The sequence below is a fragment of the Cylas formicarius genome, unplaced genomic scaffold (assembly GCF_029955315.1).
Source record: "Cylas formicarius isolate icCylForm1 unplaced genomic scaffold, icCylForm1.1 PGA_scaffold_5__7_contigs__length_24384050, whole genome shotgun sequence".
Lineage (NCBI taxonomy): Eukaryota > Metazoa > Arthropoda > Insecta > Coleoptera > Brentidae > Cylas > Cylas formicarius.
Window position 1 is genome coordinate 11359489 of NW_026844341.1, and position 25872 is coordinate 11385360.

At 37.4% G+C, this 25872-nt stretch overlaps 1 protein-coding gene across 1 annotated transcript; it reads left to right on the top strand.

Moving 5' to 3' along the window:
- The first annotated feature begins 3773 nt into the window (after window positions 1-3773).
- Window positions 3774-20208, top strand: LOC132702124 (juvenile hormone esterase-like). The gene is made up of 9 exons (XM_060670570.1): window positions 3774-3824; window positions 3982-4116; window positions 5911-6045; window positions 10804-11343; window positions 13703-13850; window positions 17376-17539; window positions 18398-18524; window positions 18580-18712; window positions 19922-20208. The coding sequence occupies exons 1-9, from the start codon at window positions 3786-3788 to the stop codon at window positions 20106-20108; spliced, it is 1608 nt and encodes a 535-aa protein (XP_060526553.1). The 5' UTR covers window positions 3774-3785; the 3' UTR covers window positions 20109-20208.
- Window positions 20209-25872: the final 5664 nt, after the last annotated feature.

Below are 25872 nucleotides of genomic sequence, written 5' to 3' on the forward strand. Positions count from 1 at the left end.
AATGGATTCTATGGCTGTAGCTGCTTATGTACTATATGAGAGAGAGGCGGAGCTACAGTACGGATATGAACATTATCTTGGCCACTAGATTCTGCGGAAAAAATCCTTTACGATATATATCATAAGACAACGGTGGTAGTCTTGATAGCTTTGGATTTCACCCTGTATCTCAAAAACCAAGAGGGCCATGACAATTTTGTTGACGACATCTTCAATTTTACAAAAAGGTACCGCAGTGTTAATAATCGAGATACCCCGTAAAAGTGTATAAAATTTCTATCAAAATATGTGTTGTTAATAATCCCAAATAAATTTTGATTGATTCCCAGATTTTTATTTGCTGTCTCTTCATAAACAAATTTTCTCGCAAACCAATCATCAATTAAAAAACTTAAACAATACGCTTCTAAACAAATATTTATAAATCGATGTAGATAGATAGATAGTTGGTAGTTGCTTTTGAATTTTTTAATAATAATAATAATCCGTTAATTTCATTTGTTAGATTGTTTATGATGCAATGTATTAAAACTGTAGAGTGAAAACTTCTGACATCTCTCATTGATATTTAGGGTGTACGAATTATAAAATTACTTAGGGTCAGTTTTAAATGTGCCGCAATTAATGTTAAGTAGCCTAAATAGGTTTTGCAGTATATTTATCGAAATTAATATGAAATATTTGCTGCAAAAATGTTCCGATCATTTGGCAACTTAAGGTTATTTGATAGCTATCGCGAGTGTCAGTCAGAAAGTGAGATGTGAAGAGAGGTCGGATTAGGTTACGAACAAATTATTACTATTAATACAGGTGAATACTAAGTCAATACATTTTACATATACATTTAACATATAATATATATTAGATATAAGCGTGTTTCTACTACTACGTCTTTAGTAATTTAACGCTGCATTAAGATATATGTTAATTTATTTTAGTGCTATGCAGGCAGTCTTGTCGGAGTCTTTTGGTGATTGTAAAAGATTCCGCTATGCTACATCCTATTTTTGTAATGGTGTTTTTTAATTTTTTGCTGAAAAGGGATTAGTAAAATTTCGCTTTCAGCAATTTAAAAATTATTTTTTTTAATGTGTATAAAGCTCCAAAATTCTGCAAGCTCAACATTCGGAATTGCACACGAGGGTGAACGCAGCCAAATTAGCTCACTAAACAGAACTACAGGCAGAAAGGAAACTCTAATAAATGAACATGGAAAGAATGCTATCAGAAGAATAATACACTCGCTTTACTTTTAATAAAATACCTATGTTAAAGAGATGATCGAATACATTGAAGAAAATGAATTTTCGTACCGAAATAACTTAAAACAGAAAATCAATTTCAATTATTTTAATTCACTGCTAACCATCTTTGAAAGTAGTTACTTTCGATAGGAAAACAAGAATATCTATCATCAGGACAAAACTTGGGTAAATGAAACGAAATGGGTAAAAATAGGAATAGCGGTAGGCAAGCTTCAATGAAAGGATGGAATAGAAGCGCTCTCAGGAAAAGGTGAAAGATTCGTAATTACTCTTATTTGCTGGAAAATGAATGTGTCGGTGGTGACTTACTAGCATCTAAATCAAAACGGACCCGGGACTATCATGAAGACATGAATTCGAATGAGAATATCCGATAAATATCCACGTCTTCTTGGAAAAAGATGTTATTATGCATTGGCTTATTTTGAATAAGAGGCAATTTCAGAAAGATATGCTAGAGATTGTAGCAAGACGTAACACCATTTTCTTTCCTCTTGCAAGAGTAAATAAGCACAGCAATTTTTAAATTTTCGAAAGATGAATTCGACCTGACATTTGATTTGGCATAATTTGGGCCTACTAAACTTAAATCTGATAAGCACTTTCCTCAATCACGTAAGGTTTTTTATCAACATTGAAAGAATTAATAAAATAAAATCTAGATTGATTTAAATATTATTTTTGTTAGTGCAAGAAAAAAACTGAACTAAGAAATTTTAATTAAATTAATTAAGTCTCAAAGTTTAGTGCTTATATTTTTGGAAGATCTCTCTCATGGCCGAAAAAATTCGTTTAATGGATTTTCTTGCATATGTATACAGGGGATACTGGAAACTGTAAGAGATACACAAATTTTGCCTATTATAGGAGCTGAAATGCTAAAAATGGGGCCAAAAAAAAAGTCCTACTTTGTTACGCACTGCCGAAGTCAACCTTTTTGGTTTTATGGGCACCATATAGAATTTCTCCATGTTCAAAATCCCCCTTTAAATGCTTTTCAACCATGTGTAGCACATTTATATTTGGTCAAGATAATTCCTTAAAAATAACAAAAATAAGATTTTACAATAGGTTTAACGATAGACTTTGATATCGCTATTTTTATTTTCTATCAAGTCAAGTCAAGAAATGTATTTCATTGAGGTTTTGAGGTCATGTGCGAGTAAATTTTTGTTTCGAAGCCTAGAGGCTAAAATTTCGAAAAGATTCTTAGCCAAACCTAAATCTCTTACTAAATCATTCAGTTTTGATTGTGAATAACTGTGGTTGCTAACACTCACATATCACCGTAATTTATTTCAGGTTAAGAAGAACCGGTTGTATCTTCTTCTAAATTGGTTTGATTCTCAGGTTTTGCGAGATCTACGCCATGTGGCACTGGTCTAATTGCAGATTTGAGTTTCAGAAAACCAATGTTTTTCAAATTTTAAGTATTATATCCACGAACATGCAGAACTCACCATGGTGATTTTTTGTCTTTCTCGATATCATGGTTATTACAAAAGGCTGGGATCGCCTGCTTATTCCAATGTCCTAAACCTTCTTAACATACTTTACAAACAATATGTGGCGCCCAAGGTTTGTCTTGATCACCAATTTTTCCTTTCAACTAATCCTAGTATTTTTTTTAAACAGGGGGTAATTTACGTCTAAATTTCTTGACCACAAAAGAACCACACACATAGCTAAACCTATCGAGAATAATTTTACAAAGTCTTGGCATTTTAAAAAGAAATTTAACTCACAATGATCACTAACCTTACATACTGCCACGAACCGACTCGGCAATGTTTTGACTCCATCCAATCCCAGAACCTATAGTATTCTTTTGGGGATTCCCCGATAATATTCTGTTAATTTATGCAAAATGTATGCATATGGCGTAGTAATTTAAGTTTTTAGAAGTTTATTTAATGATCCCATTTTTAAAACAATAAATATGACATCTGCAAAATGTTGCGTGATAGAAACAAAAAACAACATTGTTTTTCCATTAGTTTTGTGCCTATAACGCCGAAAATAATACAAGTCGCAAAATTTTGTTGGCTTGTGTAATAACAATATGCTTTATTCGTTATTCTAATAAACTACGTTTATTAGAATTACATTAAGAAACATAGGAAAACTGCAGGGTAAAATCAAAATTACCATGGTTTTTTTGAACAAATTGACACGACGCTATATTTCTTTTTCTTATGGTTCATGAATAATATTTCAAGTGGTAATGCTAAATTCCATCGTCATCCTTTCATATTCAACAGCCCCCTTAAAAAATATCATTTAAATGCTTAGGTGCGATTACAAAATTCCCTAAAATTGTCTGATCACCGAAACAATCAGTCTTACTTCTACCTACCCGAAATAAACCAAGACATAAAGCAAAGACAAATAAATCAATCGCCATGAACTTCGTACAACATAAACTGTTCAGATTTCATCTTATCAGCAATCCTTATTGAATATATAAATTCGTATATAAACCCGGAAACTGCCAGCTCTATCAGAAATTCGAAAACAATCATGCATAGACTTTTAAGTTTGGTTTTTCTTTCAGTCGCGGTGAGTAAAATTTATTTTTTCCAGTTCGTATATTTTTGAGTAACTATAGCTTTCAAAAAGCTAACCCTTCATTCCTATGAGGCCGGGGTTTTTGTACGTTTGGTCTTTTATTGTTCTGTTGACGGTAAAAACGCTAAATAACTAGTTTCGTTTTAAGCTGGCGCAAGATTTGGTCGTCGATCTTCCAGATGGAACAATCCGAGGATCCGAAATCACGTTCCAGAACAAGAGTTATTACGCTTACAGGGGAATTCCGTTTGCAACTCCTCCTCTCGGCAAACTGCGGTTTCAGGTAAAGAATTAATGGAGTAGCGTACAGCCTGATTATGTTTCAGGAACATGGTTCCGATTTTTTTTACTATCGGTGCCTGAATATTGTAGCTTGGTATATACTGGAGTACATGCCTAGACGGATTCATATTTCTATACCAGAATACTCTCCTTAAATGCCCACTCAACGCCTTCAAGCGTTTTAGAGCCGTCAGTGAACCATTCCTGCCTCAATGAGATCAGCCTCTTGCTGAACCCATCCAGTTTAATATTTTCTTCTTCTGTTGGTGTCTTTCCGATCATCGTGAAAGAGATCAGTACCATATGTCAAGCTTTTCTAATTTTCTCCTGTTTTCCAATGATTTGTCCCTGCGTATCTTCCTGCGTGTGTTGTCATAAAGCTGCAAGTTGCCAGTAGGCTTGCTAATAATTACGATTACCTGGTCCAGTAGTCTTTGATTTATGGGCAACATTAATGAATCAGTCTGTATTATATGAGCAATATAAATTAATATTTCGATTATTAGGATTTAGAGATTAGATTTGTAGGAAGCAAAAATTATAACATAAAATTTACTTAGTTTCTTTATCCTTTTATTTTTAGAAATATTATTTCGAGACAACTGGACGTGGACGATGTTTTCGATAGACTTGTCTTAGAAAAAAATGTTAAATACAAAAGTTTTAGATATGACTAAAAGAAACAATTTAAAATTATGTTTAAATCCATATTATTGCATTACTAGATACGTCCTTTTATACTCAATCACCTAATGTAGGGTTGTACCGAGTGTTTTTTGATTGATTGATATCCATTTTTTCGACAAAAAACTTTGAGTTTAACATTACTTAAATGTTCAAAATTCAAAATTTTAATGCGGTGTCAGCGATGCGTTATCTTCGCTTAGCTTTGGGCTTCGTCTGCAGTTTGGGACATATAACTCGTTCTTAATTTTTAACTTATTTTTTGAGGTCTATACATTTTTAAGAACACAATACTCAAAATGTTCAAACCTTGCGAAAATGACACAAGCGATTAGTATAATTCTTTTAGATAATAGCATTATTAACATCGCTAATAGTTCCAGAAAAAACACTCATCAAACTTACATTTGTACTCAATCTGAAAACATATTTATAGTTCAAGAATGTTTTAGACTTTAGGAAAAACAGAATTTCTAAATTGATGGAAAGAAGACATTTTTTTCACAAAATTAAAAATGTATCTATTTCTTTATAGTTTTCTTGGCTTATTGCGACATTTTCTCATAATTTGACAAATGTCGGAGTTTTGTTCGTAAAAATTTTTACCACCTTAAAAAATAGTAAGTTTAGGTATGTAGTAGTAGTGAATGCTTATTTCAATTGAAAGAACATTAATAGGAGTAATTAACGAAAATATAATATATAGGGTGTTCCATTTGATTTTTTCACGAAAATTAATATTTTTCGTTTTGACTCATCCTGTATAAACGTTTTGAACTAACTTCAGGACAAATATAGGATTAATGACTGTACTATTTTATAAAATCCGAAAACACTCGGTATAAACCAAAATAACCATAAATTGGGTATACAACGGAGTATCTATCTATTATTAATATACAAAGTGATCCATTTAGAAATATATGAATTTCGTTTCCTACGTATTAATGAATCGCACTGTCTGTTCAAAAATAATTTTAAATTGTTTTTTTAGTGTTATCTACAACTTTTGTATTTAACAAATTCAATTCATCAATTGTGATTCAATTAGTTGAAACATTCTTTGATTTTAATTTCGATATTTACAGGTGCGATATGTTTTTGTTTCCAGGCTCCATTACCTCCTGAACCGTGGGATGGCATCCTAGAGACCAACGAAACGAAAAGCTGTTGCATAGCCATGATACCATATGGCCAGCAGAGTGAAGATTGCTTATATCTTAATGTATACACGCCCGCAAGAAAGGCAAGTACGAATTATTTTGAACGGTGTGTTGATAATATAGGGAGGCACATGAGTCTGTGTGTGTCTACGCGCAGAAGACAAAAATTGAAGTTTTAACGACTTTTAAGCGAAGTTCGGCTCATATTACCTCCATCATTCAGTATATTTTTTCCCATATGTCATTTATGTTTTATGCAGGGTGGCCATAAATTAATGGAACGCACCTTAAGATCATATTCTTCGTCCAATATAAGCCCCATATGATTCCATTCCATATATTAATGGTACCGGTAGCCCACTGATACCGTATTGAGCCCGGGCTCGGCAACGTTTTCCTTGTATTTGATTTCATTAGTTGTTGCCGTCGTCCCACCCAAAAATTTCGGGAGCTCATCAGCGACGCGTAGATTCTCAGGAAAACGTTCAAATAGTTCAAAGCATGCACCTAAGACGACCTATTTATATTTAATTTTATACCGAGTAGATATTATTCGCATCTTGTTTAGCCTTTTTGTTGATAATATATAGGTATTTTTCGATTGTTGTAAAGCCCATTGTAAAATATACTTAGTACATAGTATTCGCACCTTGGTTAGCCCACTAATCTTAATACAAAAAAGGTACTCCTGGCAGTAGATACCGAAAGGCGGTTTGGATGAACATAACCTCAAAATACAATCGCCCCCCGCGGGGAACCGCGATCCAAAAATGCCCATACCCATCTTATATATTTATAAAAATTTGAATAGTAGTACGACACCACATACACAACCCATCGGAGAATTTTTTCACATATTTTAGAGAAACCTAGCAGAACGTGAGCAATGAAAAAGTTTCGCGGTTCTTTCAGTTTTGTGACGTACGTAAATAAATTTTTCGGGTTGGTAGAATGACCCAAATGCAAGGACTACTTTCTTACCATTAGCTAAAAGTGCAGAATTTGAGACTCCACGGCTTACCGATTCGTTTAGAATTTTGCCAATTGATTCTGAACCGCCAATATATTTGGGACATTTTTTATTTTATTTCACTTTTTATTCGTTTTTACTTTGGTTTTGACTTTTTCTTTGAATGCAGCAAAACTTTCACTTCGCAGTCCCATTTTATTCTCGTGATGCACATTATTTTTTGCTATGCAATTCAATGATAAAACAACCTTTTTTGGAGGATCTTTAGTGTCTAATAGTAACAAACAAAGCGACCTGAATTTCCTATCTATAAGTACCAATTTATGTTTTGGGTAACCGTTGAAATAATTCCTTTACTTTTTTTATCACATTCATTGCTTTGTGGCACTAGTGAAAAAGAAATAGGACCCGACGCTACTTCTAAATCTAAGAAAAACAAAAAAAATATGGTTTTAGAATAGTTTTCTATCGCCTTTTAAAATAATTAGATAATAAATGTAGCACAGTCTCTCCCAAACCAAAAAGCTTTGAAAGTGGTGCGAAAAGATTCACCATCTTCTACGCATCAGGGAATTTACTCGATGAGAGGCACTTATTTCTTTATAATAGTTGTGATGTATTTTGTCATATTTTGTGTTATATATTTAAGACTTATGCCGTTATCGCCTACAGAATTTGTCTTAATCACAAAGGCAAACACAAATTTGTCTCAGTATAATTGAATTGAGAGTTGTCACGAAGCGCCATTTTTACTTTCAAAGTTGGAGGTAACCATGGCTTAGACGTTTTAGAAGTTCTTAAAGAGGCATGTAAATGAAACAGAATAAGTAGGTTTTTATTAAGATAGTCGACCATGCCGTTAATAGTATCTAAAAAGAAAATATGATCCCCATGTACTGATTTTAGATCAGCTAAATTCTAATTTCGAAGGTTGTGAATTTCTAGGCGAACTCGAAATTATCTTCCTTAGAAGGCACTCTGTCGCTAGTAATACACTAAGAACAGCATATTAGCAAATCAAAAATGGTGTCAAACGTCCTGTTCGATTTTTAAAGGAAACTTACACAGACCATAGGTTATACTATTTGCTGCTACTGGACTCCTGCTACTTCGATTGTTGATCGTCAATCCTGGCATAGTAATTTTAAAAGTAAATAAAGAAAAGAACACAAACAGAAGAAAAAAATCAAAATTTTCTTGCAGACGGATCATATGGTCAATTTAATGAAGGTCATCTCTGGAATGCAAACTTAAATCTAATTCTCCTCCCTCGACTCTAAAATTTCTCGCTTCTACACACTTCTTATGATTCCTTTTCTCTATTAATACCCTTTACAGGGAAAACTTATAGTCCAGTACTTTATTCCTTGCACTGCATTTACCAATTAAAAAATATTTCATTAGATCCAAACAATATTCTGGTTAGTTTCGAAGTAGAGTCTCTCCTTACTAAAGTTCCTATTATTCAAACACTCAACATTATTACAGATGCATTAGTAGTATAGTAGTGCCGGTTCTAAGCCACTTTTGGATTATACCCGAACACACCCGAACATACCCGAAGATTCAAAATTTTCAAGCGCCAACCCGAACACAGCTGAACATTCATGAAAGTTCAAATTTTCCCGCCAAAAGTGGCTTAGAATCGGCACTACTTACACTAAAATCTGAGAATGCTTGCCTTGAACATATTTTACTTGTAACGGTAAAATTTATGAACAAATATTAGGGTTCTCCATTATCACACTTTCCATCTACAACAACTGCGAAAACGCTCCGTTAATGATACTTTTAATTAGCCTCATGGTCAAGAAGCATTAAATCACAAACTACTACTAATCTCTCATTCTTAGGTATTCTTATTAATAGAATATCAGACCTTACCTTGGGTCATTACGTTTACAGAGAACCTTCGTACATGAGCATAGGCTTAATGCCTTGTCACATCACTATCCGGCTCAGAAGTTATCGGTTATTAACTATTTTGTGACCAGAGCCCTCACTCGAATCTCTATTCTCAGAATTAACACTAACCATAATTTTCACATTAGAAATATTAAGAACTAACACTTCCAACACCACAACCTCCCAAAGAAAATGTATTCTAAAGAAATTCAATAATTCAAAATGTTACCACATATCAAAAGTTCTTAAGACATATAATGTTAAAACCAGATTTACCACTCATCTAAAACTCTCAACATCTTGGATTCATCATTCCGTTTGAGATACCAGAAGTTTACAAAAATACATTGGTGACAGGACAAAAAATATCATTTAGGCCAAAAGGAAATGGAAGAGCCTTAAGACTAAGACAAATAATCTCATCAGCGGTTGCCGAACATAATCATAAAACCGGATATCAAATCTTGTTCTTAATTAAATTCCACCAAAAGAACATCCAGGACGATGGTCATGTCCCTCTTTTAGCTGCGAGCCCCTCTAACCAGATACAGTAGAATGCAGACCAGTTTCCGGTAAGCAGGATAATTGACGAAACGATTCATCAATTAATAGTTCTGTCGATTCAGTTACACATTGACATAAACGGTACTTGTTTAGCAAGATTTAAATTGACAAGAAATTTGTGCTATTTTTAATGGAAAAATCAATGTTAAAATATACCCCAAATGTGACAAAATCATGCTCAAGCAATATACTCCAAAGCCTACTACAACTGGTCAGGAAATTGCGCTGAGCTGGAATTCGGTTTGAAGTTGAAGCTGGGCCCCTATGCCAAATATATCGAACACCAAATATATTCACACCTTCCGTCATCATATTAAAAAGCAAATATGCAAAATAAACTTTTCACTTCAACTTCATTCTTTTTAGAAACTACTAATCAGATAAAAAAAATAGGCTGTTTGAAAGACAATTTAATACAAATAGGGTAATCAGCAATTCAACACTTATTTTTTTAATAAAGGGTCTGACCCCCTCTTGCCCTATTAACATCTTTTACTCGATTAGGCGGAGATCTAATCATGTTCGCTATTGGTCCTCTCTCCACTCTTCCTCTACTACAAGCTCTGGGATCGAGGTTGGGGTACGCAGTCTAGCTAAAATTCTCCGTGTACCTCCATAAGGGCTGCGCTTTTCATTGCAGCATTCTGCAAATCGCTTTCATGGTCTTCTGTACACTTTTTTCGTCGGTCACTACCAAAAAGGCATATTCTGGTCTCATCAATGTCCAATTCAGATGATCCCGTGCAAAGCGTAGCCGTGCTTGTCGGTCGGCTGGAGTAAGTTTTGGACCAATTGCAGTTGTTTTTGGAGTCTCACTGTCCACTGACTAATCGCCACTCTTCGAACTTCATGGAGCTGTTATTGAGCTTGAACCGCATTAAGGTGACGATTTCTTAACATTGCTGAAACAATAAAGCAGTCATCACGAGCCGTTGTAATTCGCCTCTGCCTGCGCCCATAGCGCCCAGCAAAGGATTCAGTCGCCTCATAAGGTTGGCATACTCTTTGAACTACAGCGCGTTTCATACCCAGTTGTCGAGCAACAGCTTGCTGGCAAATTCCATTTTCGATTAAAGCGATAACTTGAGCGGCTTTTTGCAGTGTAGTATGCATCAAGCTTATACAATTAAACACTATCCAAATGGTTAAAAACGAATAATGTGACAATTCCAGTTGCAAAGGCGATTAATTTAAGTGTATAACAAGTTTGTTCCTATCACTATAACTATTCCACGAACACGTTTCATTTGTTTAACCCTAACTACACATATAATAGATCAGCATTCTTAAAAAATTTAAACTCATACTAAAGCACATTAGCACGCTTATACTTAAGTCAAGATTTTACAGTAGTCCGATTTCTATAAATATTGATTATAAGTAGTGTTCAACTTGTTTCTAGATCACCGAGAAATTACCCGTAATGTTGTGGATATATGGAGGTGGTTTCTTCATTGGATGTACGGATGACGTTTCAGGCGGACCTTTTTATCTCTTAGACGAAGACGTGATAGTCGTGTACGTCAATTATAGGCTGGGGATGTACGGGTTCCTATCCACCGAAGACGACGTAGTTTTGGGCAACGCCGGACTGAAGGACCAGTTGTTGGCCATGAAATGGACAAAAAATAATATCGCTCTTTTCGGTGGTGATCCAGAAAAAATAACGATATTCGGTGGAAGTGCAGGCGGTATTTCAGTCGGGACGCATATTGTGAATCCAAAATCAGCCGGACTGTACAGGGCGGCAATTTGCCAAAGCGGTTGTTCGCTCACTTATATAGATTCTGTAATTCAGGACAACGCCCGGCAAACAGCGTACGACTACGCAAAATACGTAGATCCGACAATTACCGAACAAAACACGACCACGGAAATTCGAGATTTTTTACAAAGCCTGCCGACCGAGGTATTGACTCCGGCATTCTTCACCAATATTCGCGTAAGTGCAGATAAAATGATAGTATACAACACTGTAATGGGGAAATCACCCAATTTATAAGTGGCGCACAGAAATATTGTTCAAATTAACATTATTCTGTGAAAACTTCGACAGACTACTCTAATACTATTTGCAAATCTTCTGGATTGCTCCTGCGTCGGTTGCAAATAAATGAAACTTTTTTTACGTATCGCCAATCTTCCTGCTGGTTTCCACAGAGCTTCAGTTAATCACCAGTTTCAGTTAAGCTCTCAGAAGCCAACAGGATTATTGGCTAAACCTCAGCAAGCCTTATTCACAAATCTGTGAAGATTTTGTTTGTATATACATGTTAGGTGTGTAGTTTACAAACCACCTAAACTACTGGCTATTTTAATAGTAAACGCATTTTCGTGTAAGCAACGGCTATTTTATAAACTAACCAGGAGTTCGGCCCTTTTACTAAAAAGCCATATACCTTATAAACTATCTGTTGCTGCCTAGCTAATATAAGAACCATAATTTATTTTCTTCTTCGACATTTTCCTTTACGAGTTCACCGTTTTTGTCATCCACAGTTCTCTTACCTTCCAGTCCCCTACTCTGAGATCTCTATCAGTCATTGCATGTCCAATGTATGTCACCCATCTTAGAGCCAGCCGACCTCTTAGTCCAGTACGGGTTCTGGCAACCTGTGTTCTGGCATTTTCTATACTTAAACATACCATTGTAATTCTTTGTCTTCTAATTTCCTTGTTATCGAGCATTATATTCCAATTCGTGGCCAAATTTCTGCAGTTCTTATTTTGTCAGTTCTTGTGACTTGTAGACATCTTCTCATAAGTTCAATTCGGTCGTTCTTATTTTGTTTCTTATCGTTGTTGTCATTGGCCATACTTCTGCTCCATATAAGATGATATTCTGTATTATGCTTTGGAAGATTCTTTTTTGTTTTCTTTAGTAAGAAAGAGTATTGTTCCTTATCAGTCTATAAAGTGCTTTTGTGTCTTGTTTTTCTGGTGCTATTTTTGTCTATATATCCCTTAAACCTGTACCATCTCGGTAGATCCTATATAATTAAAAGTTTAATGATTTCTTTCTCTAAATTCAAATCTAAATCTGCCCAATACATAAATATTCGGTTTTATACATATTTATTTTCAGGCACCACAGTCCGTACTCTTCTTTTAGCTTTCTTGTCACGTATTACATGTCCTCTTTTCCTTGTGCAGAAATTATTCTGCTAAAATTAGTGAATGCAATATATTTCCTTGTAACGGTATGCCCATCAATCCACAATTCTTGTACTTTCTCTTTAAAACTTGTTCTATCTATTATTAAAAAGTGTGGGTGACAGGCCGCATCCTTGTTTTAGTGCTTTTGTTATGACATTTGTGTGTGTCATATGTGTTTCAATGTTCTTAGGTTTAGTCTTTGCTACGGCCTGTCTCATGATAAATATATTGTCCAGGCATGATCTATTTTTCTGGAATGCTGACTGTTCTTCGCTTAAATCATCCATATGTTGATCTATTTTTTCTTTTACCATTGTGGTGGAAAGTCTAGCGATTGAAGGGATGACACTAATTCCTCTATAATTGGTCGTTGACTTCTCATGTCCTTTTTTATATATGGAAGACATGTAACATAATTTATAGTAATAGAAAATTGCCAAACCTTTGACTAATTTATAAGCTAACAAATATAATAGGAAAAATTGGAGAAAACAGTATAAACTTGCAGACCTGCTCAGTGTGCAAAGAAGACGATTCATGTTTATTTTGCATAAACAGACAAAACACATGAAAGGTAAGAGCTTAACTGAAACTGAAAAGTTTCAGTCAAGCTCTGAAGAAGCCAACATTATCATTGGCGAAACGTCAGCAAATTCGACTCGGCAAAAACCGACCGATGCAATTAAACCAATTTTCTATCATAGATATTGCTCATCATGAGAAATCAAAAATCTTCTCTGTAACTCCTTGGTTCTATCTCATTTGAATCACTGCTTGTACAATAAAGTAGATTTTTCCCTGGGGAGACAAAATTTCGATGTTTTTCTAAAATAAAACTTTCATTTCGGAAAAAAACACGTTGCCTTTTTGCTGTTTGCCCACAAAATTTCACACATTGCCCACATTACCATTCTAAAATTCTTTATTAATGAGTTTTTTAGACGTCTTTCGTCGCTTTTACGAGAACATTTAAATCTTTTATAAAATACTTCGAATATCATGCTTTTTCTCACAAATTGTGCTGAAAAAAAAATTTGAACCTAAATTCGGTTGACTTTAGTCTAATTACATAGTTTAATGAAATACATCAAATAAAAGAAATGTGCTTACTAATCTGGATAGGTACATTAGGTTCTATATTGTAGACGGGTATATCCATTGAAGTTGAACACGAAGATGCTTACGTCACAAGCCACAGTTTTCCCCTACTAGATTCTGGCAATTTCAATCAAGTTCCCCTATTACTTGGAACTGCATCAGCGGAAATGCTTAGTTTGTTTAATATTGTGAATGGTAAGTTACAAAGATTGATTGATTGGAAAATGTCATTGCTGAAATTTCATAATTAACGCTATTTTTGTCGGCACTCGGAAATAAACCGGCACAAAGTGAACTTTAATTGATTTAATATACGCCGAAATCGCAAGTTTTCGACACTATGAATTCAGTGGATGCACATCCGGGTTTGAGCGGAAAAGACGGTAAATTTTGATTTTTTTTTTAATTTACTATAGAGTCTCTTTCTGAAACCTATTTTGTTATAAAAAAAAATAATATAATTTTGGTAACTGCATTTAGGCGACTGGTACCACAATAAATACTATTTTTCTACACTCTAGTGTGAACGGATCAAGTGTCCACCTTCGATACCTACGGATGGTTCTTGTATTCTAGTCAGGGCTTTGGGGCGATCGGAGTTTGTAAATTCTGTCACTGTAAATGTGTCGCCGTAATCGTGTTGTTTTGGTTAGTACCCATGTACCCAAAAACAAATAGTTCCAGAAAAAAAGTATATTATGCTACACTTCGATAAACCTTTTTAGTCTCCCATTATGAGAAGGCTTGTTTCCAGTTTCTCGGATTTTAATCTATTTGAAATAATGTTGAAGATTTCAAGGTTTAGTAAAGACGAATTCTATTATTACTATAATTAGGTACAAAACTCTAAGGTTTCCCTGGAAAGGGTTTTAATATAGAAGCTAGATATTTTGCTACAGGATTTGTTGGAAAACCAATGGCGCTGACAATAGGTCGAAGGGGTAATCCTGGATTGTAAATATTAGGGCGTCCATAGAGACAACGAATTTTACACTCATGATGGGTAACAGACATTTTCTCATATACTGATAGAGAAGAAACCTTAATAACAGATTTACGGATGCGTTTCATAGATGACGTACGATCTTTTTTAAGTTAACAATAGGTTCGGTCTGTGATAATATCTTGAATCTTTTCCTGATATTCATTTGTCGTTGATGACCACGGTAATATTTCTTTTATCTGCTTTTAGAATTATGATGTTGGGATTAGATTTTACAGATTTTCCAGCTATGCCTTCAGGCTTTGGAATATTAGATTTAAGAGGTTTGGATTTCTAAGGACTTTTGCGGTTTCAAATCGAATTTCATTAGCTGTTTGTGCTAGCAGTTTTTTCCAGCATTTGAAATGTTTTTTTTTTAATAATACGTGGGGCTGGGATGAAGTTTGAACCTTTATCAAAAACTGATTTTCCGTCAGTCCCATACATTTACAATTACAACATATGTATATTTCTTTTAACTTATTATTCTTGTTTGGCTCCAGAGTTATCCTCGTATATTTTGGGTGGACCACTAATATAGGAATTAAAAGATTTTAACATTTCTTTAATAGACATTTATTCAGTTACAGTATTTTACTCTACAATTTTTACTGACAATTTTGAATCGGACTAAGGTAGTTTAGTTAAACTGTAATTTATTATTTAATATAATTTAGTTAATTAACTTCGGATTTGTTTATACCATAAAATTCTAAATAGCATGAAATATATAAAACGGAATCATTTGACTTGAAATAGTACAAGCAATAATCACTTTTATTTCTGACAAAATTTCGCAAGTGCTATTTAATTAATTGCTTGGGACTTTCCTTTTTACCATACGATGAATGATATGTGGTGTTCAATATACAGATTGAATTTACAAAAATTTGCTAATAAAACTTTTAGTGTTTACTTTTTTAGTACTGGTGAGTATGAGTTATCAAAACAATCTGACCCTTAAAAGTCTCCTGCCACCATTGCTCTTGCTTATAAAGATCCATTACTCCTTTGTCCAAAAATCTTTAGAATGAGATACATGTTTTGAAGTCTAATCCTCATTGCATATATGAACGTATAAATGTCGTATATATAAATGGTTTACGCATTTGATGCTGATTTGACATTTTCACGAACTGATATAATTCTAAACTATTACTTTCTAACTTATTGCTTACCAGAATTTGTAGAGCGTTTGCAGTTGAGGTCCAGTCTGGATTGCTAGTGCTAATGGTTCTTCTCAAAAACACTGTTTTTTTTTATCGAAAGACATATTGTTTATCAAAAAGCGCATAGAATTTGTGGCTATATTAGAAATCAAAGAAATGGATCTGTAGGTGGTTATCCATATTTGTATAAATTGTAGGACTTCTGATCTTATTCTATCTGTGAAATTTGATGAATTTTTGAAATCATACTATCAATACCAGGTGTTTAATTTATTTTCTTTCGCTTCTAAAGTTTCATTATAGTTACTGTGTACAGTTACATGTAATTTTTTACGACTATCGTTTCTTATGAAACTTCAATTGCTCCAGCGAACTTGTCTCCCATTAAACTCAATATTTCAAAATTTCCCTATTTTAATACTTGTTAAATGTTTCAGACATATCCTTGTCGTTGTCCAGGATACACAATCAAGTTATAGCTAGTCCATAATGTTATTTTTTATGTTCACCTTTACTCATTGGTTTTTGGCTATTTTTTTACTTTATCTATATATTAAATCTAACAATCGTTTTTTGACCATTTTTCTGTTATTTTTTTTAACAGTTATCCTATTATTATCTTTGTATTTTGTTAAGGTTTGTGAGAAATTAGTGGTTACTAAGTTAGGTTCATTAGTTAGAAAGATTTTAGGCCACAAATTTTTGTGCGGCATTATCTTTATTAACCAAGACTTTCTTTGTGGTACGGGTAACTTCTTGTGTATAACTCCAGATCAAAAAGTTTCCGGAGTAACCACCGCGTGGCGTACACATTGTTCTAATTTGAGTTGCTTTTTTTATTAAATTAGTACATCTGTTGTTGACTTTTCCTCTAAATCTTAGCGTCATAGCTTTACATTTGCAAAAGTAGCCAAGAATATATTTATCGCTGTATGTGCTGCTAATTTTTTACAATTTTGAAAATGGGTTTAATGAGGCGCGAACGCTGGAAATTTTGGAAAAGTGTTTCGGCAATGATTCTTTAAAGAAAAAGGTCATTTACCAGTGGCATGACTGGTTCAAAAGTTATCGTGATTCATTCGAAGACCGACGAAAAAATTGATAAAGTAACAAAAATTTTGGTCAATAATCGCGAATTAGTCTTTATAGAGATAGAGGAGGACTTAAAATTGTCTATGTATCTTATGGAGATGTTTTGGTCAATAATTTCGGTTTCCGTCGTGTAGCAGCAAAATTGATTGCAAAAGACTTCAATTTCATGCAAAAAGGAGGCCGTGTTGACATAGCAAAGGAGATAATCCGGGAAATACAATATGTAGTTTTTTTTTTATTTCTACTCAACTAAACTGATAATCGGTAATGCTCGTTTCGATAATGTAAGAATTTGGTGCCTAGTTGAAATCATCCGGACACTCCATGACAAGAAAATTATCCAGAGATATTTCTGATTGAGGTCGTGTAAATATCAACAAAAGGAGTCTAATTACATATATTTTGCTAGTCCTTTTCTTTAGTTTTATTTGAAAAAAATCGTAACATTCTTTATTCATTTATTCATTATTTTTGCAGTCGATATAGCCGCAGCATTTTTTGATTGGGACGTGACCACCGTAATACCTTCTGATCTGCTACTAAAGCCGAGTATCAACGCGACGGAAGTTGGGTCGATAATCAAGGACGCATACGTTGGCCCGAATGGATCGTTTAGTGAAAATTTCGGTGCAGTGGTAGAAGTAAGTTATTTAAATTTCAAAAATCAATAAATACTCTATCATGCATAATTGTGGCAACAATTTCCACTAACAAGAAAATGTGTTACTAAATAATACTTTTTATAACACTATTTCAAAATATGAAGAAGAAGATGCGGCCACTTTGTCTATTTCATTTTTCCCAAGTTCAACCAAAAGCAGATTGTCTCACAACTTCCATCATCAACCTAATACCTCGGTTTCTGGGTTGAACTCTAAGCTCCTATTTACAAATCTTCTAAATTCCTTCTGCATCGGTTGTCCATAAATAAAACTTGCTGACATTTCAGAGGTTCACTAAAACTGGTTTGGATTCTTTGTACCTGCGAAGCTAAAGGAGGGAAATATGAGCACAAAACAAACTTCACCTCAACCTTCCAAAGACAATGAGTCTGAAAGCAACCTCATACTTGTCACGGTTGTCCCTCCTTGCATTCAAAACATCAATGACCACATATTAAGAATTCTTAATAAATATGAAGTTAAAACCAGCTTAACCACTTGTCCAAAAATCTCTCAAGATCCTCGATCTCTCACCACAATCTTGAAGCCGGACATCAAATCTTATTCGATAAAACTAAAATTCTTGAATTCTTAGAAATCTATAAGCAACCAATCTTAACGGCAACTCGCCTTTACTTTACCAATATGAGAATCAGTAATCCGAGACAGTGTTCATGCACCTCCTTCAGCTCCGCCTCAAAGCCAATTTCATTTCGCAGGAGGAATCCAGAACATTTGTAAATAGGTTTACAGTAGCCTGTGGATTTTTTTTTAACTAAGCTCCTAGTAATGTAGTACATAGTAGATTTACGATATGTTACCAAGGTATACTTTCAGATAACCAGCGACCTGACGTTCGTCAAATCAACGCTGAAACAGGCTGAAATTCATTCAAATTTTACTCCCGTTTATCTTTATCAATTTTCCTACCGAGGGTCTTTAAATTCGCTTCCAATCATAGAAGGTAACTACACCGACGGCGAGTTTGGAGAGCTTGCTATGATTGAAATTTGCTTCAGGGGCGGGAAAAGCGAGCCACGGAGCAGAGAGCCTATACCTCTTTAGCTCACTGTCAGATCCGTCACTCACGGATGGGGACATCTTGATCCGCAAGCAAATTGTCAGACTCTGGACAAACTTCGCTAAAACATTGTGAGTATCATTCCTCTTCTTCACATTGCTTCGACTTTATCAGAGGTTTAATAACATCAACCTGATTTTGGAAACTGCTATTTTGAAAAGATCTACAGAAGAGATGTATCATTTTCGCATATTCTTCTCCCCACAATCTTCCCCTGGATTATCTTTGAAGTACCAAACCTCATATTTTCGACCCCGAATTATATGACTCCGATACCAGATCTTTCTTCGATTGGCTTCGTCTTTGTTCATTCCGAGCAACACTTCTGCGTTGGTCGTGTCGTGTCGTGTGCCCAGGACATTCTAAGCATTCTTCTGTAGTTCCACGTCTCAAATGCATATATTTCGTACATTCTGTTAAGAGCCAAATTTCTACGCCATCATACAAGGAAAAATTAATCGCATCTGCATTATTAAGACATTTAGGGATAGTTGTTTTTTTAGTTCACCCCACTTTTCTCTAGAATAAGAATTTTTAAATTGTGTTTGCAATTATATTTTATATCCTAACTGACATCGATGTGTAGTTCCTAATAAAAGGCGGAAAGACAGTATCAGAGAGTATGGAGAGAGAAAATAAAAGTGGTAAGGCTTATAATGCTGACTTATATTATGAAGTCAAGCTTTCGCCCATGAATATAGGCTTTATCAGAACACTAAAATTGTTATTGTTCCGTTGTTTTCTATCTAACTTAGGTTTGTCATTTGACATAATTGAATGAAAATATTTATCTCGTTAAACACATGCTCAAAAAAGGATGTTGTCATAGAAAGCTTTTACCTCTGTGTAAATTTGTGATTATTATTTTGTATTTATGAAATGCTTATAGCTTACAACTGTCCATTTTTTGGTAATTCTTTGGTCATGTAATAGTTAATCCCATCCGATTAGTATTTTAAACATTTTAGTTGATCGCTGGCGCGAAAAAGTTTTTCCATAGTTTTAACTTTCTCTCCATGAGCGCATTCCCAAATTTCAGATGGATATCCACGCCCATCTGGTTAAAAAAGTTCCCTTACTCATTGCAAAATCAACTTGGGTAGTGGCGGTCACCTAAATTTTAAATAAAAAAAATTTGGGGGTTAAAATAAATTTTACTTGTATACAACGTTGGACACAGCTTTGCCGCCTCCATAGCCTCGTCTTTTCTTTGTTTCTCAGTTCTTCTCTTCCAATGAAACCATTGATATGAATAAATAAGTCGCGTTTGATGCTTTCAGGAACCCTTCACCTGATGCCACGGACCCATTATTGAATCTGACGTGGCCTCAAGTTTCGCCAAACAATATACAGTACTTAGATTTCGATGATCAGATTGCAGTAAAGCCAAACAGAAAGGAAAGGCAAATGGCCATGTGGAATGATGTTTACTACACGTACGGCCAGCAGCCCTTCATTGGATTTTGAAAGTTTAAATTTTAATGTGAAATTTCGATATATAAGTTACCTAGACTGGTGATATTTTCCGTGTTTAAATTTAAATTGCGCAAAATAATGTATACAGAAATTGTAAAGCTACATTTTTTGTTGTTGTTGTAGTATATTTCATTTTGTTAGTTACCAATCTTTCAATTATTGTAATTGGGCAAATTTTATCTTGAAGAGACAATTCAGTGGAGTCAATAGCAACCATCCGAGAGAGACAACCCATTGTTTACTACGCTCAATCTCTATTGATATGCACACAGACCAAATATATTCCCACCAAGAGCCATCTTGACCAAGCTGCGAAGGAGCAATGTCCAAGGAATATATCAAAATAAAAAATGTTGGTCGCGCGCCCACACACACACACACACACACACACACACACACACACACACACACACACACACATACACACACACACACACACACACACACACACACACACACATACACACACATACACACACTCATAGTAGAGTTGTTCGCGTCCGTAGGCTTTACTTTTTTACACCCTACACGTGCTTTCCGGGTAGCGCCAAATGAACAACACCGGAGCTGAAGAGCAACAGCCATCATCCGTGTATCCGTCGGAGAAAGCTCGCTGTTCTTTGTAACAGAGGGTAGGAGCGAAATAAAATAGCTCCTACGGTAAAAGACAAAAACTCCATTTCAACAGTGTTGGGTGGGCCAAACATCGAAGACCAGGGTCACGCTTACAAGCGGATACGGTGACGCTGCTCGAAAGAGATGTGCGGTATGATCCGTATAGCGCAGCCTACGTGGTAACTCCCGGCATCTACGTGCCGCGCCCTTGGGAGCACAAGGAGGCCAGTGATGGAAGAAGGTGCACGGCTGGAGCAGATGCCTTTCCCTGCTCCAATAGCCACAAGCTCTCTCAGTCATGGCGGTAGCTGTGAGAGTGATCACTCCTCCACTTTCTGAGGCACCGCGTTCGGAGACGGCCTTTTGTTCCGGAGTATTATATAAATGTATGGAAACTTTAATTAAAAACAATGACAACAACGAAGAGATGAGAAAAGACGTCCAAATGGACGTTGAACAGAGTGCAAACAGCACCATAACAGGTACTGAAAGTAAGAATGCCTACAACTCCATCTACCGGGAGCAAGTGTACTCGACACCTTCCAATAGCGGCCTCCAAACCCCGATAGAGAGACTCGGCTCAACAATCGGCGAGCTGCCAGGTCAATTGACACGGAGTGCCAACCTGGCACTCAGAGATTTTACGGCATCCGCGAGAAGGACTCAGAACACGACCGTTAAAACAACGCAAACATCTCCCGGGACTACTGTTCAAGCGGGTCTACCGTCGACACCAAATCCTAAGCCCCAGGAGTCGAACCCCCAAAAAAGATCGATATCTACACCTAGCCCAACTTCCGGCCAAGATTTACGAACGTCCGAAAAGCACGCTAAGGATACCTGGACCGAGGTGACTCGGAGGAGAAAAAAGAAAATAATTCAACAGGACTCGGCAGTAGTACTGAAGGTGGCTCAAAAACCACATGCCAACGACGTTCCGCGGGCAATCAGTCATCGTAAGGTGGATCGTCGAAAACCAAGAACAAAGGCCATTCTTGTGCAACCAACCGAGGGTCGAACGTACGCTGATCTTCTCAAGGAGATCAAAGCCAAGGTCAACCCGACAGAAACTGGAGTTGACATAAAGTCCATAAAACAAACAAGGCGCGAGGGCGTTCTGCTAGAAATGACCCGCAAAACTGAAGACAGCACCGCGTTCACGGCCGCTATTTAGACAGCAGCCGCCAATATCGGTACCGTCAGAACGCTGATACCTACAGCTACGATAGAGATTCTAGACCTGGACGGAGTCTCCACTGAATCTGACGTCCGTGATGCACTTGGGCGAGACTTCACGGCAAACCTCGAAATCAAGCGAGTCAAGCTAACTGAAGTTACCCAACGAGGTCAAAGAGCGGCTTTTTGCGAGATTGACGAGACCAATGCGGTCAAGGCCCTTAATAAGGCTCGCATAAAGGTTGGGTGGGTTAGCTGCCGCGTACGGCCGGTAGCGAAAGTGGTACGCTGTGCCAGATGTCTCGGGTATGGGTACGCGATGCACTCCTGCAAGGGGCCAGACCGCAGCAAGTGCTGCTTCAAATGCGCATGAGAAAGTCACAAGGCAGCCGACTGCATCGAGCAACCGAAGTGCTTTCTATGTCCGAATGACGCTAAGGACAGCCTGTGTCATATTCCTGGCTCCGAAGCTTGTAAAGCGTTCCGCGCAGCTCTAGCTGAAGCGACAAGGGCACAAAAATTATCAGAGTCCTTCAAGGTAATCTGAATAGGTGCATACTAGCACAACACCTCCTTCGCCAAAGGATCTTTGAAGATAAAGTCGATATCTGCATCATCTCCTAACAACATTCAAACTTCCAGGGCGGGTTATGGTTCGCACATGAAACTGGGACAGCAGCACTATGGATCGCAAATACAAAGAACATTACCGCAATCAACAGCGGAAGTCGAGCAGGCTTTGCCTGGGTTCAAACCCCTACAGCCTACTTCATGAGCGTCTACCTCTTGCCTAACGAGGGAGTCAGTGTGTTCCGTCAGAAACTGGCTACCATAGAGGACGCTATCGGCAAGTTCAACGGCGGAGTCATTGTAGCTGGTGATTTCAACGCCAAATCGGCACAATGGGGCGCAGCGTTCTCTGATACCAGAGGCAATGAAGTCGCTGATGCCGTAGCAAGACTCGACCTCATTGTACTGAATACTGGAAATACCACGACATTCCGGAGACCAGGGTACCAAGAATACATTACCTTAGCGACCCCAAGGATTGCGAACACGATTGAGGGCTGGACCGTATCCGAAGAATACAGCGGTAGTGACCATCAGTTGTGACCTTCAGTGTTGGACTTGTACCTGCCTCGGCTGCGCAGTGCACCCTATACAAAAGGAAGTGGAACGCTAGCAAGCTTGGCCTTGATGCTCTACGAACTTTTCTCATAAGGAGCATACCAACTCTCCAGAGAAACCCCAATCCAAGCACCCGCAAGGAGACGGAAGAAATAGTGACAAGAACCATGAACGTTATTCTCGGCTCATGTAATGCTTCTATGCCACGACTGAAAGTTCGGGGTGCACACAGACTGGCATACTGGTGGTCAACGGAGATAACAGAATTACGAAGAACATGCCATGTGCTACGTCGCCGCGCAACGAGGGCTGCAAAACGTTCACCCGATCAGGAACTGTATGTGAACGAGTACAAGCAAGCAAAAAATACCTTGAATAAAACCATCAAAACAAGGAAAGCGACGCTATGGAAAGACTTATGCAATGACCTCAACAATGATATCTGTGGTAAAGCCTACCAAATTGTCACTAAACGACTTGGAAAAGCTGCACCAGAAGCGCCAAAACCCCCCTCCGTGATGTATAGCATCGTGGCGGAGCTGTTTCCCAAACACCCGCCGCGGAGGAAGAGACACTATGTTAAAAGTGGCGAAACGACTCCCTTTACTACCAAGGAACTGCAAGACGCGGCAAAGACCATCAAGATAGGAAAAGCACCCGGCCCAGATGGTATTCCAGCCTTGTAGACTGTAGCCCTAGAATACCCGGACATACTCCTGGGCACCTACAATGCTGGCACGTTTCTCACGGTTTGGAAGCGGCAGAGATTGGTCCTGTTGGACAAAGGAAAGGAAAGCTCAACACCTTCTTCGTTTAGACCACTCTGCATGCTTGACATCGCTGGGAAACCGCTGGAAAAGCTCATTCAAGGCAGGCTTCGAAACGACATTGACCGTGCTGGAGGTTTTACTACCAACCAATACGGGTTTCGGAAAGGTAGATCGACGATCGACGATCGACGCGATTCAGAAGGTGATAGAGACTGCAAGAAGAACATGGTCTGGTAGTCTCGAAACTCGCAAAGTATGTTTACTTCTAACATTTGACGTTAAAAATGCCTTTAACAGCGCGAATTGGGGAGATATTCTGGACGCCTTAGAACATAAATTTGATATAGAGCCAGACAATCTGGAAATGGTTGACAATTACCTCGACGAAAGGACGCTAATTGTAGAATCGACGGAAGGCCCGCAGGAGCACGACATAACGGTCGGCGTGCCTCAGGGCTCAATCATGGGGTCCGATCTATGGAACGCAGACTATGACCAGCTCCTGAGGATCCCGCTGCCGCAACAAGTGGAACTTGCGGGTTGTGCGGATGACGTTGCGGCTACAATAGAAGTGGACAGTGTCGAAGAAGCAGAATTAATAGTTCGGGAGACCACTGACACCATCGAAGCCTGGCTTGAGAAACACCACCTGACACTTGCCAAGCAGAAAACAGAGATGGTTGTACTGACTCGACAAAAATGGTTCCCTAAACCATTCACCGTAAAGATGGGAGGTACAACTTTGACGTCAACGACAGCTTTACGCTACCTAGGGGTAATGATAGACGAAAAACTATCTTATCAGCTTATCAAGGATCATGGCGAACACGATGGGACCTCGAACCAAAAAAAGACGAGTCCTCTTTGAAGTAGTTCACTCAGTACTGCTCTATGGAGCAGAGATATGGGCGGACATCCAAAAGCAGAAACACATACAGGCGCAAAATAGCAGCAGTGCAAGCGGCATTACTGGCCTATCAACCTATTAGCGTTTGAGAGAGCCAAGTTCTATTACGCTAAAAGGAAATGCGACGACTTCAAGGAGGCAAAAACAAGGATAAAAGCGGAAACCCAGCAAGAGTGGCAGGACCGATGGACGACGGGGGAGACGGGCAGATGGACGGAGCGTCTGATTCCGAACATCAATGTCTAGCTTTCTCGGAAACACGGGGACACAGACTTCTATCTGACCCAGCTACTGACGGGACATGGACAGTTCAACGTTTATCTTTTTAAGATGGGCTTACCATTATGTGTAAGTACTGTCCTGATAAAATTGATGACGCCGAACATACGTTCTTTGAGTGTGCTCGGTGGAAGGACTATAGAAGTAGCACCGAAGAGATCATAGGCGCCGGGCTCTCCTCCTCAAGTCTGGTGACGTCTATGATCGAACAGGAGGGAAACTGGTCGGCTGTTGCAACCTACGCACCGCGCCTTCTGAAAGATAAAATTTCAGAAAGGGACCAGTAGCCAGGAGTAGGCGCCATGGGGCGCAGCACGGACTGGATCGATGTAATGTTAACGCGGTTCCAATCCAGTCCTCCCGTATCATCTGCGGGGAGAGGGGAAGAGGAATGTTTTTTTTAGTGGGTAAAAATCTCCACACTACCGCCTATCGATATCTGCCGCAAGATGGGCGGCAGAGTTTACGATGACGGTGTCTTTTGAAGATTTTTTTTCGTACCTCTTTACAAAAAAAAAAACACATACACACACAGATAAATAAAGACTATTTTTATGTAACATTATGAAGCACAACAGGGCAACTATGGTCACCACGAGACGTTTTACTGACTGTCACTCGATAGACTTCCATATTAAACATTCAGAAACCTGTTGCTCCCTTTTTTTATTTTATTAATGTATTTATTTATTTACCCAACAGACATGCATCTCAACTAACAGTTAGGCAAGGAATGATGCTATTACGAGACTTAACCGAAAGTCTAGCTTCTAATAAAAAAAAACAGAATAGGAAATTAATAATTATAGTCAAAGGGGCAATAACGTTTCTACCTAAGTAATATATTGCGAAAAAAAGTTAAAATCGGGACGAGCATTGT